Source organism: Aotus nancymaae, unplaced genomic scaffold (assembly GCF_030222135.1).
Source record: "Aotus nancymaae isolate 86718 unplaced genomic scaffold, 86718_ANA_hifiasm-v0.15.2.pri h1tg000010l, whole genome shotgun sequence".
Taxonomy (NCBI): Eukaryota; Metazoa; Chordata; class Mammalia; order Primates; family Aotidae; genus Aotus; species Aotus nancymaae.
The window spans coordinates 18530011-18546494 of record NW_026988421.1 but is presented as its reverse complement, the minus strand read 5'-3'; the positions used below and the strand labels follow the sequence as shown (position 1 = coordinate 18546494).

Genomic DNA, 16484 nt, shown 5'->3' with positions numbered 1-16484 from the left:
AGAAGCCAGCTTGGGAATCACATAAAGATTCTTTAAAATGCAGGCTCTTGGGCTCCACACCAGACCTACTGACCCAGCATCTGCATTTTAATAAGAGCCCCAGGTGATCCGTATGCACATTAACGTTTGGGAAGCGCCAGTCTAGAGTCACAAGACCACCCTGGCTTTTGCTTGGAGAATGTTATCCTATTCAGAATGTCCCACCTGGCAGAAAGGATGCAGAGAACAGGACAGAGATACACATTAAGACCTACAGGCAGCCACCTGGCCTCAGAAATACCTGATAAAGCCCTACTGGGGCATAGAAGAGCTCTTCCCTCTGCTGGTTCTTGACAAAAGAGCTGAGGTCCTCAGAAATCATCACACTAGGTGAGTTACTGTCGTTGCCCCTTGACACGTGTGTGCCTCTCTCTGGGATGGCTATAAAACAGGAAATGATTTGGTCACTCTCAGTAGCAAGACCAAGTACTGAAGGGAATTCATTCTAAAGATGAGGAAGCTGAGTGCCGAGATCAGACAGTTAATAATAAGAGAGTCAGGATTTGGACCCTGATCTTTCTGACCTGCTACCTGCATCACTCTAGGATGGCACCGCCCCATCATCCACACTCTGTATGGCATCTGTACCACCACAGAGGTATAGGTTAAGAGGGAAGGCTCTGAGGTCAGTCTGCCCAGATTCAAGATCTGGCTGTGGCACTTAATTAGATGTGTAGCCTGGGGTTAGCGTCATTTTCTTAAAGAACATCTAAGCAGGTTGTCTCTCTGTTTAACACCCTCAGTACTTCTCAACACCTAGAGAGCACCTTCTAAGCACAGGAATCCTGTTTTCAAGGAGAATCTTACCTGGAACCCTAAAGTAGAAATGAGGTTGATCAAAGCAGAGCTGCTTTGGTGGAAGAGGGAAGAGTAAGGTTCCGAATCCCCAGGGACATTTGGAGCTGAGTTACTAATGAATCCCAGTCACCTGCTCTTAGCATGTTGAAGCCTCCCTGACTTGGTACCAGCCAAGATTCCCAGCCCCGAGCATCCCACTTCTCATTACACCCTGTGTGACTTCACTCTTTTTCACCACTTGCAGACCTATACCTTTTCAAATGTCACCTCCTCTCCAAAGCCTTCCAGATGCTGAGACCTTCAGTCCCTCCATCTGCAGGGCTTTTGTCTCACCGTGGAGACACCTCTGACACTTGCCTCCCTGTGGAGGCATGTCATTTGAAGGATATCCCCATGCTTTGTATGATGCTTGGCCTGTAGTTGATGGTCAGGTGCTTGTCAAGCAAATGGACACTTTTGTATCAGTCATCAATTGATTAAATGGGTTAATGTGGTTTTGAAAATAACTAAATCCGACTGGGTGCCATGGCTCACACCTGTAATCCCAGCACTTTGGGAGGCTGAGGCAGGTGAATCACCTGAGGTCAGGAGTTCGAGACCAGCCTGACCAACATGGTGAAACCCCATCTCTACTAAAAAAAAGGGCCTGGTGGCGGGCACCTGTAATACCAGCTTCCAGGGGGCTGAGGCAGGAGAATCACTTGAACTTGGGAGGCAGAGTTTGCAGTGAGCCGAGATCATGCCATTGCACTCCAGTCAGGGCAACAAGAGCGAAACTCCTTCTCAAAAAAATAAAAATAAAAAATAAAATAAATCCTCCCAAGGAGACAACTTTAATACCTGAACAGCATCTACAGTTTTTACCCACAGAGTAACAGAGCAAAGGGAAATTTAGAGACTGTCAATCATTTGTGAGTATTTAGAAACTGAGTCTTGGGGAGGTAAAATGTCATTCTCAGATTCAGCAAGCAAGTGGGAGGCCTAGAACCAGAACTCAGGCCTGGAGACTCTTCATGAAGTGCTCACTTTATAAATTAGTCAGCTTCTTGCTCTTAGAAGCTTCTAGATGAGGTCCTTCCACAAATCTCCAGCAGTAACCAGGAAAAGGGACGTCTGGGTTACACGTGGCCTCACCTTGTTCTGGGGAAGAATAGTGATCTCGTCAAAATCGATTTAGCACCAGATGTCTTGTTTTGCCTCTGCAGTTTTCCCCTCTGTATCCTTAAAATCAGACCTGCGATGGCAGCTCCCAAGACAGGAATCAGGATCATCATTGTGAAAACCACAGCAGGCATGCCTGGAGGGTAGAGGCATATTACCCAGGCCTTGCCCTAGATTAGTAGCAAGTACATTTCTGCCCAGTCGGGCCCTGCCAGGCAGGCTCCTTGAAGGCTCTCCTCCCATAGGTCTGGGGTAGGACACACGAAGTCCACTCTGACTTGTCCCTTCCAGGAATTCTTCCCTGACTACCACCCTAGTTCCCATTGCAATTCACCTCCCCCTGTGTATAGAAACTTCCACTGCAGAGAAATAATAATGATGGCTTCTGACTCTACCACCAGTGTTTATTAAACATTTAACAGTGTGTTCTACTTAGGGTTGTTCTCCAGGCATGAACCATCTAACTCCAGGGCTGGGCTCCTCACCACTGGGGTACACTCCCCTGCTCTGACTCTTTCAACCTCCCTAGAGATGAAGTTCCTGAGACTCAAACCTCAGGAGCCAGGTTCCCTTAGAGCAGTGGTTCTCCACAGGGGAGGCAGGTGATGTTGGCTCCTGGGGGATGTTTGGCAATGTCTGGAGACATTTTTCGTTGTTCTAACTAGAGGATTGCTACAAGTATCTGTAGGTAGAGGCCACGGATGCTGCTAAACATCTTATAATACACAGAAAAACATAGCTCAAAACACCAGCCTCCCCATACACAAAAATGATCTGGCCCAAAATGACAGCAGTGCTGCCTGCCATGGAGAGCCCTTGCTATAGAGAGTCTTTTCTACTACCTTTTCCAAGCAGCCATACTTACCTGTAAAAGCAGGCTCAGTTTCACAGAGCTCATTATAAAATCCACAGCCAGGTCTGTCTTCAGGAAGGGAGCCATGGGGCCAAGTAATATTGGAGAAATACTCTGTGGGTCTTTAAAAGAAAATAAAAGTCAGCGTCAGCTCGGTTTATTCTATTTGACTCTACCTCATGTACAGCAGAGATGACCGAAAAATTCATGTTATTTGCAAAACTCAAGCTTTGGTATCCAATTCAAACGTCTACAGACCTGTCCAGTTTGCCCAACTCATCTAGACTCTTCAAATCCAGCCTTCAGGTAAACTCATTCAAGGAAGGCAATGTCTTTTTGTCGTTAAAATAGCTTCCTCAATCTTTCCACTGAAACCGTGTCTCTTTTGGTTTAAAAGATGGCATGCCAAGTCAATGTGGCTGGGACTTTCGCCCGTGTTTGACATAGACAAATCTTACTATATAGCAGCTTGACATTTCACACCACGAAACATCTCCTGTGTGGAGTGTGCTTGTTCCTACAATACTAAGGAGCCAGTTTGCCATGGTTACTTTGTTTCCTGGCCCATTTTGGTCCATTAAAATTCCATAAGAGAAGGGGAGAAAAAAGCCTCAAGTTGGCCAGGTGCGATGGCTCATGCCTATAATCCCAGCACTTTGGGAGGCCAAGGTGGGTGGATCAGGTGAGGTCAGGAGTTCAAGACCAGCCTGGCCAACATGGCGAAACCCTGTCTCTACTAAAAATACAAAAATTAGCCGGGTGCAGTGGTGCACGCCTATAATACCAGCTACTCAGGAGGCTGAGGCAGGAGAATCGCTTGAACCCAGGAGGTGGTGGTTGTGGTGAGCCGAGATTGTACCATTGCACTCCAGCTGGGGTAACAGAGTGAGACTGTCTAAAAATAAAAATAAAAAGCCTCAAGGTGAATCTGGATTGGAGGTAGTGGCAGTGGGAGTGATTGGAAATTGAATTACATTTTAGGTTTCCTTTTAGTTTTCTCATTGATGTATAGCTGAAAGAAGAAAAACAAAGGGTTTTTTTGTTTGTTTTTTTCTTTTTTGTTTTTTCAATTTTTCCCAGGTATTCCTGGGTTCTGGTTGCTGGTGTCCACATGTGTCTGGGAGTCAGGCTGTCTAGGTGAGCCATTTCAGGGACTGCAAACGCATCCCCGTAGGGGACACTGTGCTCCACCACCCCCTCGGGGCCCAGGGCCTCTCCCCTAGACCATGGCCAGTGGGACCACTGGTTGGAACATCAGAGGGGAACCGGACCCTGGAGGAGGCACAGTTAGTGAGCTCTCTGTTCTACACTGAAATCTGACACCGTCAAGCCATATCCTCAGTCAAGGGAAAAGAGTCATCTTAAAGGCCCAAAGTCTATCTTCATGAGTTCCTAGAGCACCAGGCTACTTGGGGGATTCTAGGGACTGGATCCCAAACTGGCCTTCCCAGGGCCCTCCTCTTCCTACATCTCTTTCTGTAGCACAACCTACAATTGCAGAAATGTCCTGCCGGTACCTGATTACTTTCTGATCACTGTTATAATGAAGAAAAGGAAGAAAAAGGGACTCATTTTCAGAATTCTGTAGGGCATAGACAGAGTAATCCATGTGCCTTTCTCCCTGGGCACCCACAAACACAGGGCCGGTGATTCCTAGAAAGAAGAGATTGTACAAAGTCAGGAGAGGAAGAGGAACACGTGGCTCAAAATGCCAGCCTGCCTCAACCCAAATCAGCAGAATCCCCTTCCCCAACAGCCGTGAAAAACCAGGCAGGGTTTTTGCCATTTCAGGGACACTGAGACAAGGTCAACGGGGACGAGCAAAGGGAAGAAGATAGTTCAGAGATGGCATCCTGGTAGGGTTGAAGGGCCACAGTGGGCAGGCAGATGTATTTTCTTAGGTCCACACTGGGGAGGCCCATCCAGCACTTAAAAAACAACAAAAAAAGTTTATTTCCAGTTAATTTCACTTAAAACCTCAGATTTGTGCTTCCCTTGAACAATCAGATGTGACATCATGGCAGCAGTTGTCTGGGGCTGAGGGACAGCTGCTTCCTCCAGTTCCTCCCATCTTCCTCCCCTGACCCCACCCACTTCATGTCTTCATGCTGCCAGGCCCTAGGGCACAAGTTTGCAATCTGTTCTCAGGGCAGACCCTTCCCTCCTGGTCTTGGTGCAGAGGCTTTGCAGGGTGCTCAGTCCTGGCCTGCTGTGCTCTTTGTTCTTTCTTAGGATGTGCTTAACTCCACTCCTGAAGGAATGCATCAGAGATCTTCAAAGCACAGCTTCACTTGAAGCACAGCTCCTTCACACCCCAAACTAGTGCATAGGCTCTGACAGAGGACCTGTTGCTGATTTTGTCCCACTGGGGACAGGACACAAAATTACTGCTTATAAGGCACCTAATAAGTGCCAGGCACCGCAGGTGGTGTTGACTTCCCATGTCTAATCCCAGTTCCCTTCAGAGGGGGCACCATAATCTGCTCCCAATAGGCAAAGCTTAGAGGCATGAACTCTTCAGTTCTTCCTTCCAGGGCCAGGAAGCGGCGCAGCTGGTACTCAAACCCAGGTCTATTGGGCCCCAAGTGCCATGTTCTTTCCAGCAGGCCACACTGCCTTTCAGCGTACACACGTGTGGGCATCCCGTATGTGGGTATTAAGCACAGCACCTTCCCGAGGTTTGCACGGGAAAGGCCAGAGCTCCTGCAACAACCAGGACCGCTGGTTTCAGTGTGCATTGTGTTCACTGAGCCAAAGCCCGTGGGGGTAGGGGGCCTGCTCCCTAACTTGGCCTCCTGGAGGACACTTTCCTTCTGAAATGGTGCAAAAGCCCTTCAGTACTGGCCAGTGGAATGGATGCCACCATGTGGCAGAAAGGAACACCGGAAGCAGAGACAAATACTCCAATTCTGCCAAGGTCTGCCCTGCAGCCCATAAGGGAACAGAAGCCAATTGGGAAGGGGTGAGGAGGGCCCTTTGGTCATGAGTCCCTGAAAGGGGTCAACAGGCCCCAGAACCAAAGTGGGATGACTCAGGCTCTTAAAGGGCCTCACTGCTCTTCACACTCTCCCCTCATTCCAGCATGAAGAATTCCTAAAACAACAGGAAAGAGGAAATGAATTGGTCTGGCAGAGGGGATTAAACTGAGAGCAGAAAGAAGGATCCTCCCCTTGGAACCCCTACCTCTTTTAAGCAAACGCTTTAGGGTCTGAAAGGAGAGATAGAAGTAGGTGAATATTTCCACTTGCAAAAGGTATTAATAGGGTAAACATGACCTGCTTCTATGAAAACTCCAAAGAGCAGGCCTTGACTGCTGTCTTTAAATTTTCAGACAAATGTTAGGCATCATTTATTGAGGGATAAGCCAAAGCAAGGATAAAAATAGTGATCATTTGGCCAGGCACGGTGGCTCACACCTATGATCCCAGCACCAAGGTGGAAGGCACCCTTGAGCCCAGGAGTTCAAGACCAATCTGGGTGACAGAGCAAGACCCTGTCTCAAAAAAAGAAAAGGAGAAGAAAAGAAGAAGAAGAGGAAGAGGAAGAAGAAGAAGAAGCTACTATTTAGTGACAAATACTATGTGCTGGGTGCATGTCATATTCTCATTACTCCTATGTTACAGGACAGCAAAGAACATGAGCCCTGGAGAAGGCAAGCTTTATTTTTTATCCTGGCTCCACCATCTAATAGCTTTGTGATCTTAGATGCGGCTATTATTATTTCTGTATGTGGTAGCAGGTGTTATCCCTATCTTACAAGTGAGAAATCTAGAACAAGAAAGATCAAAGCAGTTGGTCAGCTCTGAGGGTGATTTCAAAGCAGTTCACTCTCCAGCCTATACTCATCCCCACCAGGAAAGGAAGAGTGAGTCTACAACCCATCTTTAGAAGTCTGTGGTGCCAGGGCCCCCATCACAGAGGCTGCAGATGGGAAGTGACCCCGGGAGACGCGTCTCACATTCCTGAGTTTTATCCTTGATGGACTCAGTGAATGGCACTTCGGTGGAGACTTCCCAGGGGGAAAGGGGATAAGGTGCCCAGTAGCCTCCTCTCCTGGTCTGGACAGGCTCTGGGCAGAAGGATAAGTGAACTGTGGGAGCTGGGAGGTCTTAACCTCAACCACCCTTATGGAAGGAAGACTGGAATCTGCACGAGAAAGATGAATTCTGGAGTTTAGTGCAAGGCAGGCCCTAAAAGAGGCTTTTAATTACACGCCAAAGATCTCAAAGCTCCCACAAGCCAGAGCCACAGGTCTGAGTTTAGAACACCCCCCAGCAGTAAGCCACCTACCCTGCACCATGGTCTGACTGGAACCCTTCAGAGTGTTCACCAGCTGCTGCCCATCCTGGAAGTTGCCTCCAGCCTTTATCATCTGCTTCACAGTCTCAGCATAGAGCAGGACGGCGTCGTGAAGGTAGGCAGAGTAAGGGTTCACCTTCAATAAGACAAGCAAAGCTGGGTCACAAGAGGTTCATGACCTCTTGAGTCACCATTCAGCACTTAGGAGGAATCTCTCCTCATCCACCTGACAATGACACACAGCACGTTTTTCCTTCATCTCACAGAGCAGAGGCCCCAGCACATGCCTGTGCCTGTGCTATGAAACCCAGACATCACAGCCTTCATTTTCCCTCTGAATGCCTCATTTCCCAATTAGATTTCCTGATCCTTCAGGAATGCTTTTCAGGCTGCAGGTGGGAGGGAGTATGGTTTCAGGGAAAAAGGGTACATTTTGAAACTAGACCAGCTCAGCTTCCTACTGGCTATGAGTTCTGGGGTAATTTCTATAGCCTCTCTGAATCTCAGTTCATTTGTTTATAAAATGGTGATAGGCCAGGAGCAGTGGCTCACACCTATAATCCCAGCACTTTGGGAAGCCAAGGCGGGTGGATCACAAGGTCACAGTTCAAGATCAGCCTGGCCAACACAGTGAAACCCTGTCTCTACTAAAAATACAAACATTAGCCAGGAATGGTGGTGGGCACCTGTAGCCCCAGCTATTTAGGAGGCTGAGCAGGAGAATAGTTTGAAGTCGGGAGGTGGAGGTTGCAGTGAGCTGAGATCGTGCTATTGCACCCTAGGCAACAGAGTGAGATTCCGTCTCAAAAAAAAAAAAAAACAAAAGCGGAGGGGTATAAAATAGCTGTCCAGTTAAATGTGACAATAGTTAAATGAGGCATAATAGGTAAACTATCCATTGCAGTCTCTGACCCTTAGTAGATCTTCAGGAAAACCTTCTATTGGTCAGTCAAGGAAAATGTAAGTGCCTATTAAGTGCCAGGCACAGTTCTTCCACAATACCAGGTTCAAAGCTGACACTTAGTAGATTGCTCCTCAAATATTCTTCAATTGATTATCTTGTCTTGTATGTTGGGATCCACAATCAGCCCCCTCATTTCTAATCAAGCTCCTTATTATCAGTAGCCTGTGGTCACCTGAGGGCTTCAGCTTGGCCCCACACTGGAAGTAGCTCCAGCTCTGGACAAAAGCCCCCCTTCAAAAAATTCCCTGTGAGAGCCAGACACTCTGCCTCCTCATCACACACATACTGGGATGAGCACAGGCGGATCCTCTCTCATGACCATCTCCTCCCTGTTCCAGCCCGTCTGCTGGCCCTGACCTGTCCCAGCTCCACATCTCTGACCACTCCATCCTGGGTCAAGGTCCTGGCATCCTCCTGGGAAAGGAAATTGTCATGGTCTCGGTACCCATTAATATCTGTTCTGGGCCAGGCACAATGGCTCATGCCTGTAATTTCAGCACTTTGGAAGGCCAAGGCAGAAGGATTGCTTGAGCCCAGGAATTCAAGAGCTGCCTTGGCAACACAGGGAAATCACATGTCTACAAAAAAAAAATTGTTGTAATTATCAGGATGGGTGGCATGTGTCTGTGTTTCCAGCTACTTGGAAGGCTGAAGTGGGAGGATTGCTTGAGCTCAGGAAGTGGAGGATGCAGTGAGCGCAACTGCACCATTGCACTCTAGCCTGGGTGAGAGCGTGAGACCTTCCCTCAAAAAAAGAAAGTATCTGCTTCGCTACTTCCAAGAACAGTGTTACTAAATATACAGTAACACAGCCTGGCCTGGGAGGTAGATGCCATTATCAGCCCCAGTTCACAGATGAAGAAGACCGAGGTGTAAGGAGGTGAAGCCATTCACTACAAGGTCCTACAGTTAGCAAACAGCAGCAGTAGGATGGGAGCATAGCCTCTGCTCCAAAGACCAATGGCCTTTCACCCAGTAACCTCTGGGTGAATTTCACAAGAGAGCATACATTTCACAAGAGAGCATAAAATTGCTGTTTATTTTGGGTGTGGAAGATGGGAAAATGCATGTGTGTGCGCACCTGCATGTGTGTTAAGGGGGTAGGGGGAGATGGGGAGAAATAAGAGAGAAAAATACAAAAGCCAAACACAAATATGATCAAAGAAGGGGAGGTGGGAGCTGCTCCTCCAAGGAGATGGTGCTGCAGAAGGGTGGCCTCCTCAGTGTTCAGTAGACTTGTTTCCAAAAGCCTTCGTCTCCGCAGCCTTCTCTGTAGGAGCTGAGGGCAATGAGAAGCACTGATCCATACACCTTGGGGAAGTGTGTCATTTTCTGATTTCTCAGTACTTCCTTCCAAAAGCGGTCCTAAAAAGTAATAGGATACATGTTGTTATTCCATAGGAAATGCCTTGGCAAGGGAACTGCATGTAAGGCAATGTTTAATTTGAACCACTACATTCTATGTTTTTTCATTCAAGAAGTATTTATTGGTAGGTGCTAGGCAAGATACAAAGATGACTCAGACACAGATCCTGCCCATAAGGAGCTTACAGTCTAACCATGTAGAGAAAGCACATACGTGGGATACATGGTCAGAGCTATGTTTCAGTAAGATGAATCTAACATTGGGTATAAAGCAGGCTGGAGTAAGAAGGGGTTAAGTGAAGCTGAGAGACTACTGCAATTACATAGGTGAGGAAGAAAGATGTGAAAGACTTGGTAGAACTGACAGGACTTAGCTGGAGACTGGACGTGGGGAATAACAAAAATGGAAGTAGATGACTCAGACTTTAGCGTGGATGATGTCATGAACTGAAAGAAGGAACAAGTTTTTGCAAATCAATGAAAATTTCATATAAAATTCTTTTGCATAGAAACAAACTGCCTGGGATATACTAGGCACAATCAGAAAGAAATGGCTAGTTACCCAGACCAATAACGGAAGCACCTCAAAATGGCCAGTGACTTCCTCCCCTTCTATGTCCATTCCTCAAAATTTCCCAACAATTTCCTCCACGGCATAGTGCCTAATATTGATTAAATTCAAGAACCACTACATTCTAATCCTTGGAAACACAGTGATTCCAGGAGGCCTGCAATACAAGGTCCACGTCCTCTAGCTGGCATAGAAACAGAAGGAAAGCCACAAATAAAAAAAATAAAAATGTACCTGATGCATACAGCAGCTAAGATCCAGAAAGCTTACCTACTATCAACGATTGCAAAAAGTTGAAAAGATTGGGATTTGAAAAGATTCTTGCTTTTTAAAATTTTTTTTTACTTGTGGCTTAAGTGTTTTGTTATCATCATCATAATCTATATTATTACTATTATGAATAGTACATACTCATACATATATGTGTGTGTGTATACATACATACATATGATGATATCACACACACACACATATATATGGTGATATCATACCATAATGTTCTGCAGCTCGATTTTTTTCCACCTAAACCTATACTGGGGATACTTTTGTAAAATAGATTTATGCTATTCTTTCATGAAGCAGCATGAGCAGCATGAATTCAATCACGTGGACACTGGTATATTCTTAGTTCTATCTTCTTTCTGCCACTACACACCAGCTGGAACTGGATCATCAAGGTGTGGGGAGAAAGCCACAGGGAGCTGAAAAGTTTCCCTGCCAGTACTGGATGTAGTCCATCCTCTCCTCTGCTCATCTGCCTGAAGGCAGAAGCGAGGGGAAAGGTGAAGAGAAAGGCAGGTAGTCACAATAGAAATCTAAGGTAAGAGAGTGTTCTGGAAAGTCTGGCATGCATTTAGAATTCCAGCGGACCAGCCAAAGAAATCTGAGACGCTTTTGTGGATCTGAAAGACTTCATGATAAAGAAAGAAAAATCTGGGACATTACTATATATCTTTCTTTACTCGCTTCTGTCCCATTTCAGCTTCTTGTGATCATATTTTTTAAAAGTTCATTTTAGAAAGATAAAACTGCTAGAAGAATAGTACAGTGTGTCCATAGGAAAAGGCAAGTGGCTTTTGCAGATGCCTGCTGTGTAATATGCTTACAAGCACAGACACAATAGCCCCGTGAGGCAGACACCATGCGCATTATTTCCATGCATCAGTGCCCTTGATGAGAAGTGGAAAAGGAACCCAGCCCACCTGGTTTGAATGCTAACTCTCCCTCACGCGGGTTGGATGGCCTTGGGCAAGTTTTTGTACCTCTCTGAACCTCAGTTTCCTCTTCAGTAAAGTGAGGATGATAAAAGCATCTACCCCATAGGGTGGTTGAGAGCTGAAATAAGCTTTAATGTACTAAGTACTCACAGTGGGGCCCAGGACTCCATAAACCCTCCAGAAGGCAGAGCTGTGTGGGGTGAGCTCAGAGTCTGAAAGGCCCAGTCTGGAAGACCAGCTATGCCACTTGGGAGCTCTGAGATCTTAGGTAAGTTACCTTACTTATTTAAGCCTTGGCTTTTCTATGTGTACATTGGAATGCTGATAATATCTACCTTCCAAGGCTGTTGGAAATACCAAGTACAAAATTTGCAGGCATATAAATAATGCATTTAATAACTGGCTCACAAAGCCATTGAGCATATTAAGTGCAATCACATATGCAAAATGTGTAACTTGATCCTCATAGTAAGCACATGGTATTTTTAGCCATTCTCATCATTACCAAAAGAATCAGACCACCTAAGAAATGCCTCATTGGATTAGTATGTTGGTCTTCCCAGCCTTTTGTTAGAGCTTCAACAGGGACACAAGGAGGTGGCTGTGGAAGAAAAAGAAGTGAGAGCCACTTGTGTCTGAGAGTCCCTGGGGAAGGTCTCAGCTACCCGGTAGAAATGATAGTTCTTCCTCAACCAGTGTTTGCTGACATGGAGTACAGAGGACCAGGCCCTCAAGCCAGTTGGCCTAGTTCAAGGCCTGTTTCAGTCTTTCACTAGCTGTGCAGAAGAACTCTGGGTAAATTCTTACAGCTCAGTCTTAGCTTCCCAATTTTAAGATGAGGACACAAGAGTGCCTACCTCCTAGGGTTGTAGTGAGTACTCAGTGAGCTAATACATCCGGGTCATAGCCAAGTGCTCCATGCTTGCTACCTCTTACTGCCAGAGTCATTGAGAGTGTCAATAGTACCCACCTCCAACTGCTGCAAAATGATGAAAACAAATTCTCCAGTGTTGAGTCCTAGGTTCTCTGCAGCCAGGAGAATAATTTTTGCATCCGCTGAGCTGCAGATTAAGATGATAACTATAAGAATGAAAAGCAGAGTCGGCCAGTTGTGCATGCTCGTGTGTGTGTGTGTGTGTGTGCGCGCGCGCACACTCTCACGCATGCTCTTTCTCTCTCTCTCCCTTCCTCCCTCCCTCCCTCCCTCCCTCCCTCCCTCCCTCTCTCTCTCTCTCTCTCTCTCTCTCTAGTCTAGCCTAAAGCCACTCCAAATAAGACATAAGCTTTTTCTTTCCTTGGGCACGCTTTGGGAAACAGGAATGCCTAAACTAGTCCCTGAGTTTTTAGAGAAGTAAAAAGTTTTTCCATGCATCAGTGCCCTTGATGAGAAGTGGAAAAGGAATCCAGCCCACCTGGGTTTGAATGCTAACTCTCCCTCACGCGGGTTGGATGGCCTTGGGCAAGTTTTTGTACCTCTCTGAACTTCAGTTTCCTCTTCGGTAAAGTGAGGATGATAAAAGCATCTACCCCATAGGGTGGTTGAGAGCTGAAATAAGCTTTAATGTATTAAGTACTCACAGTGGGGCCCAGAACTCCATAAACCCTCCAGAAGGCAGAGCTGTGTGGGGTGAGCTCAGAGTCTGAAAGGCCCAGTCTGGGAGATCAGCTTTTACTTAAAGTTTTTACTTCTTTAAAAACTCAGCGACTAGTTTAGGCATTGCTGTTTCCCAAAGCATGCCGTGTACAAACTAGCAGCTATAGCACTGAGGTCTTCGCTGCAGCCTCCCACAGTGTACAAGTCAAAGAAGTTTGAGATCACTTCTGTGCTCTAGGTTGTTTTGTTTTGTTTTGTTTTGTTTTGTTTTTGGCTCAAAAGTTAGAACAGCAGGCCTGGCTTGTGACTTGTCAGCCACACATCAGTTAAAAGGACCTCACAGAGGACCTAGAATCAAACGCATTTGGACTTTCTGAGTTACGCTGGCAGCGGGCAGGAATAGGCCATGGTACTTCTCTGCCATTTAATCACATCACTATTCATTTTGGGAATATACAAATGAAGTAGTGGGTTTTATTTTTTATTTATTATTTGTTTATTTTTGAGATAGAGTCTCACTCTATTGGCCAGGCTGAATAGAGCACAGTGGCACTATCTCAGCTCACTGCAACCTCTGCCTCCCAGGTTCAAGCAATTCTCAGGTCTCAGCCTCCAGAATAGCTAGGATTACAAGCATGCACCACCACACCTAGCTAATTTTTGTATTTTTAGTAGAGAGAGCATTTCACCATGTTGACCAGGCTGGTCTCCAGCTCCTGGCCTCAAGTGATCTGCCCACCTCAGCCTCCCAAAGTGCTGGGATTACAGGCATGAGCCACCACACCCGGCCTCTATATTATTAATTTTGTGCCTTGTTTCTATCTGCTTTTTACACTCAAAGAAAACTGAAGAGTTGTTTTTTTTTTTCCCAAATAATCTGCTTGTCCCATTTTTCTCTCCAAATAAAAGCAACAGAAGACTCTTCTACTTACCCCTGGCAATTGATGATATGCTCCGAAGATGCTCTTGAAGAAGGGCTAGATTACTGTTGGTGTATCTCATGCTGGCCATGATAATAAAATGGGATTTGAGTCCATTCTCCACAACCCTCCACAATTCATCCACTCCATCCCAGGAGGAAGCCCCAGAGTAGCCTCCAAACATCCCAATGTGTTTCCAGCCCAGGCACTGGAGACTTTTCCGGAACACATTACCAATGTCATGCTTGGGTGGCACAAGTTTCACACAGGTGTCACACAGTTTTGTGTTTTGTCCAACAAAGTCAAACATGGGATGTTCCACTCAGAGGCTAGCAAACAGATAACCTTGAAAATAACCCAAAGGATGTCTTTGCATAATTTAGTTTTTGTACATGCAAACCCCAGTGTAAGGCATCTGCATAAACCTCAGATCCTGTGAGTCTATGGGTCATACTGGGCCCTCACTTTTGTAATGTTGATGACACTGTCTTGGAGCCAACTTGCAGAGGCAAGGCCTCAGAGAACAAAGATAACAAAAGCGAGCATTTATTGAGCACTTACTATTTGCCAAGCACTCTAAGAGCTAACATATATCATTTCAACTTTCACAACATTTATTATTACTCCCTTTGTAAGATAAAACAGGAAGACACAGAGATGTGAGTTACATAGCTAGCGAATAGCAAAGCAGGATTGGAATTCAGGAAATATGGTTCCATGACCCACACTCATAGCTACTCATTCTCTCTTTCTTTCTTAATTTCTCCCTGATTCATTTTTCATTCATTTTAATGAGGGGCCTATCACATACAAAAAACTTGGGAGACCCTGTTCTTAAAGGAGCTCATGGTTTATTACAAGAACCAAAGTATATAAAAAATAGCTCAAAGTTAAATATGTTCTTTAAGATTTATAGATAATAGATCTATAGCAATTTAGAGAAGTCAATGATTACTTCTGATTGGGGAATTAGGGATATGGAGGGCAGGGGTGGAGGGATAAAGAAATGTTCCATGACATTTGATATTAACTCTGAGACAGGTAGCCTTTGAACAGATAGACGTGTCAGATGGGGAATTCCAGGAGAGATTGACTGAAATTTAAATGTGAACTTAATCCTGCAGCTCCAACTAATGATAGTTCTGCAGTGTTGTTGAGAGGAGACCTGTGCTGCTCCTTCCTGTTTATCTTTTGCATCAACACTTTTGACATGATACCCAAGGACATCAACAAAGCTCATCCCAACAACCAAACAAATCCTAGTCATTCATTTCCCTCATTTTCTTGCTGTAGGTAATGTAGTCTGCCACACTTGATTCTTTCTCATTTACTTTCACCATCACTGATTAATTTATCATACACATCAAAGCCTACTCAAACAATTGATAGTTTTCTATTTAAAACCAAGCATTTGTTTCTTCTTAATTTTCCTGAGCCTTGCAGCTAACAACGTAAGAGTGAAAAATAAGAGTCTATACACAACAGTATCAAGTTCAAACAATCAACAAAAGGAGGAACAGGGTAGAGATGAATAAACAATTATTGATTTGAAAGCCTTTCTGGCCAGATGTGGTGGCTCATGACTATAATCCCAGCACTTTGGGAGTCCGAGATGGGTGGATTACCTGAGGTCAGGAGTTTGAGACCAGCCTGGCCAACATGGTGAAACCCCGTCTCTATTTAAAATACAAAAATTAGCTGGGCGTGGTCAGGCATGCCTGTAATCCCAGCTACTCAGGAGGCTGAGGTGGAAGAATGGCTTAAACTTGGAAGGCGGAGGCTGCAGTGAGCCGAGATTGTGCCACTACACTCCAGCCTGGACAACAGAGTGATACTTTGTCTCAAAAAAAAAGAGAAAGGCTTTATTTAAAGAGAATGTTAACTCTTCTAATTATGTAGTCTAATTGCATCTCAAAAATGGTATTCAAGATCTACATGGTTATTATTATAATAATGTGATCCTTGTCAAGAGATTATTAAAATCTGTACCATCATCTTTAAGGCCACCCCTTCCAATGGAAACTCAGTCAAAGTTTCCAGAGGTTATATGTAGTCTACCTCAGCTGCTTCTGGGCATGCTGGTCCAAACAGGGCAGGAATCTATTCTTTCTGGACCTGGTTGTTGAAAATAGCAAGAGATTCCTTGGTGCTGCAGGCTGACTTGGTGTAAGTGAACTCCCAGCTGAAATTTCCAAGGTCCACTAGCTCTGAGTTGACCTTGTCCCTGGCACTCTGGAGGCCTGCACCCAGCCTTTGCATGCTGAATGCATGGGAGATGTTCCAGGGGGCCTGGAAGACTACAGTGAGTTTAGCAGCCTCAAGACAAGTCACCAGCACACTGGCAAAGAGCATCAGAACTAGTGTTGGGCAGTCAGCATGGCATTCAACCCCTGAACAGAGCCCAGATTCAGCTGGGGCCTTAAGACATGGCTCGAGAGCCATGGATGGCATCTAAAACCTGTATCACTGCAGAACTGTGAGAGGCTCAGCCTCCTGACTACTCATGCCAGGAACTTATATGACAGTGTAGAATTCCCTCAGGATCACAGCTTGCTTTCTATTCAGTGCCGTTAATTAACAGAAACTTTACCTTTTCAGAGCCTGTCTTAATATAATCTAGAAGCAGCAGCCTTGCAGAAGGAGGCCGAGGCAGCTGGTCAGCAGGGCCCAGGATCCAGTGACATCCCTGACAAACTTCACATT

General features: G+C 45.6%; 1 protein-coding gene across 1 annotated transcript in view; it reads right to left on the bottom strand.

Annotated features, from left to right (window-relative positions):
* LOC105714166 (guanylate cyclase 2G-like) overlaps positions 1-16223 on the bottom strand; it is a 37006-nt gene extending 20783 nt beyond the window's left edge. The window contains 9 exon segments of the mRNA XM_064373625.1: positions 281-420; positions 2864-2973; positions 4369-4504; positions 7142-7288; positions 9296-9479; positions 12238-12347; positions 13794-14090; positions 14093-14126; positions 15840-16223. Coding sequence (XP_064229695.1) covers positions 281-420; positions 2864-2973; positions 4369-4504; positions 7142-7288; positions 9296-9479; positions 12238-12347; positions 13794-14090; positions 14093-14126; positions 15840-16223 — 1542 coding nt within the window.
* Positions 16224-16484: the final 261 nt, after the last annotated feature.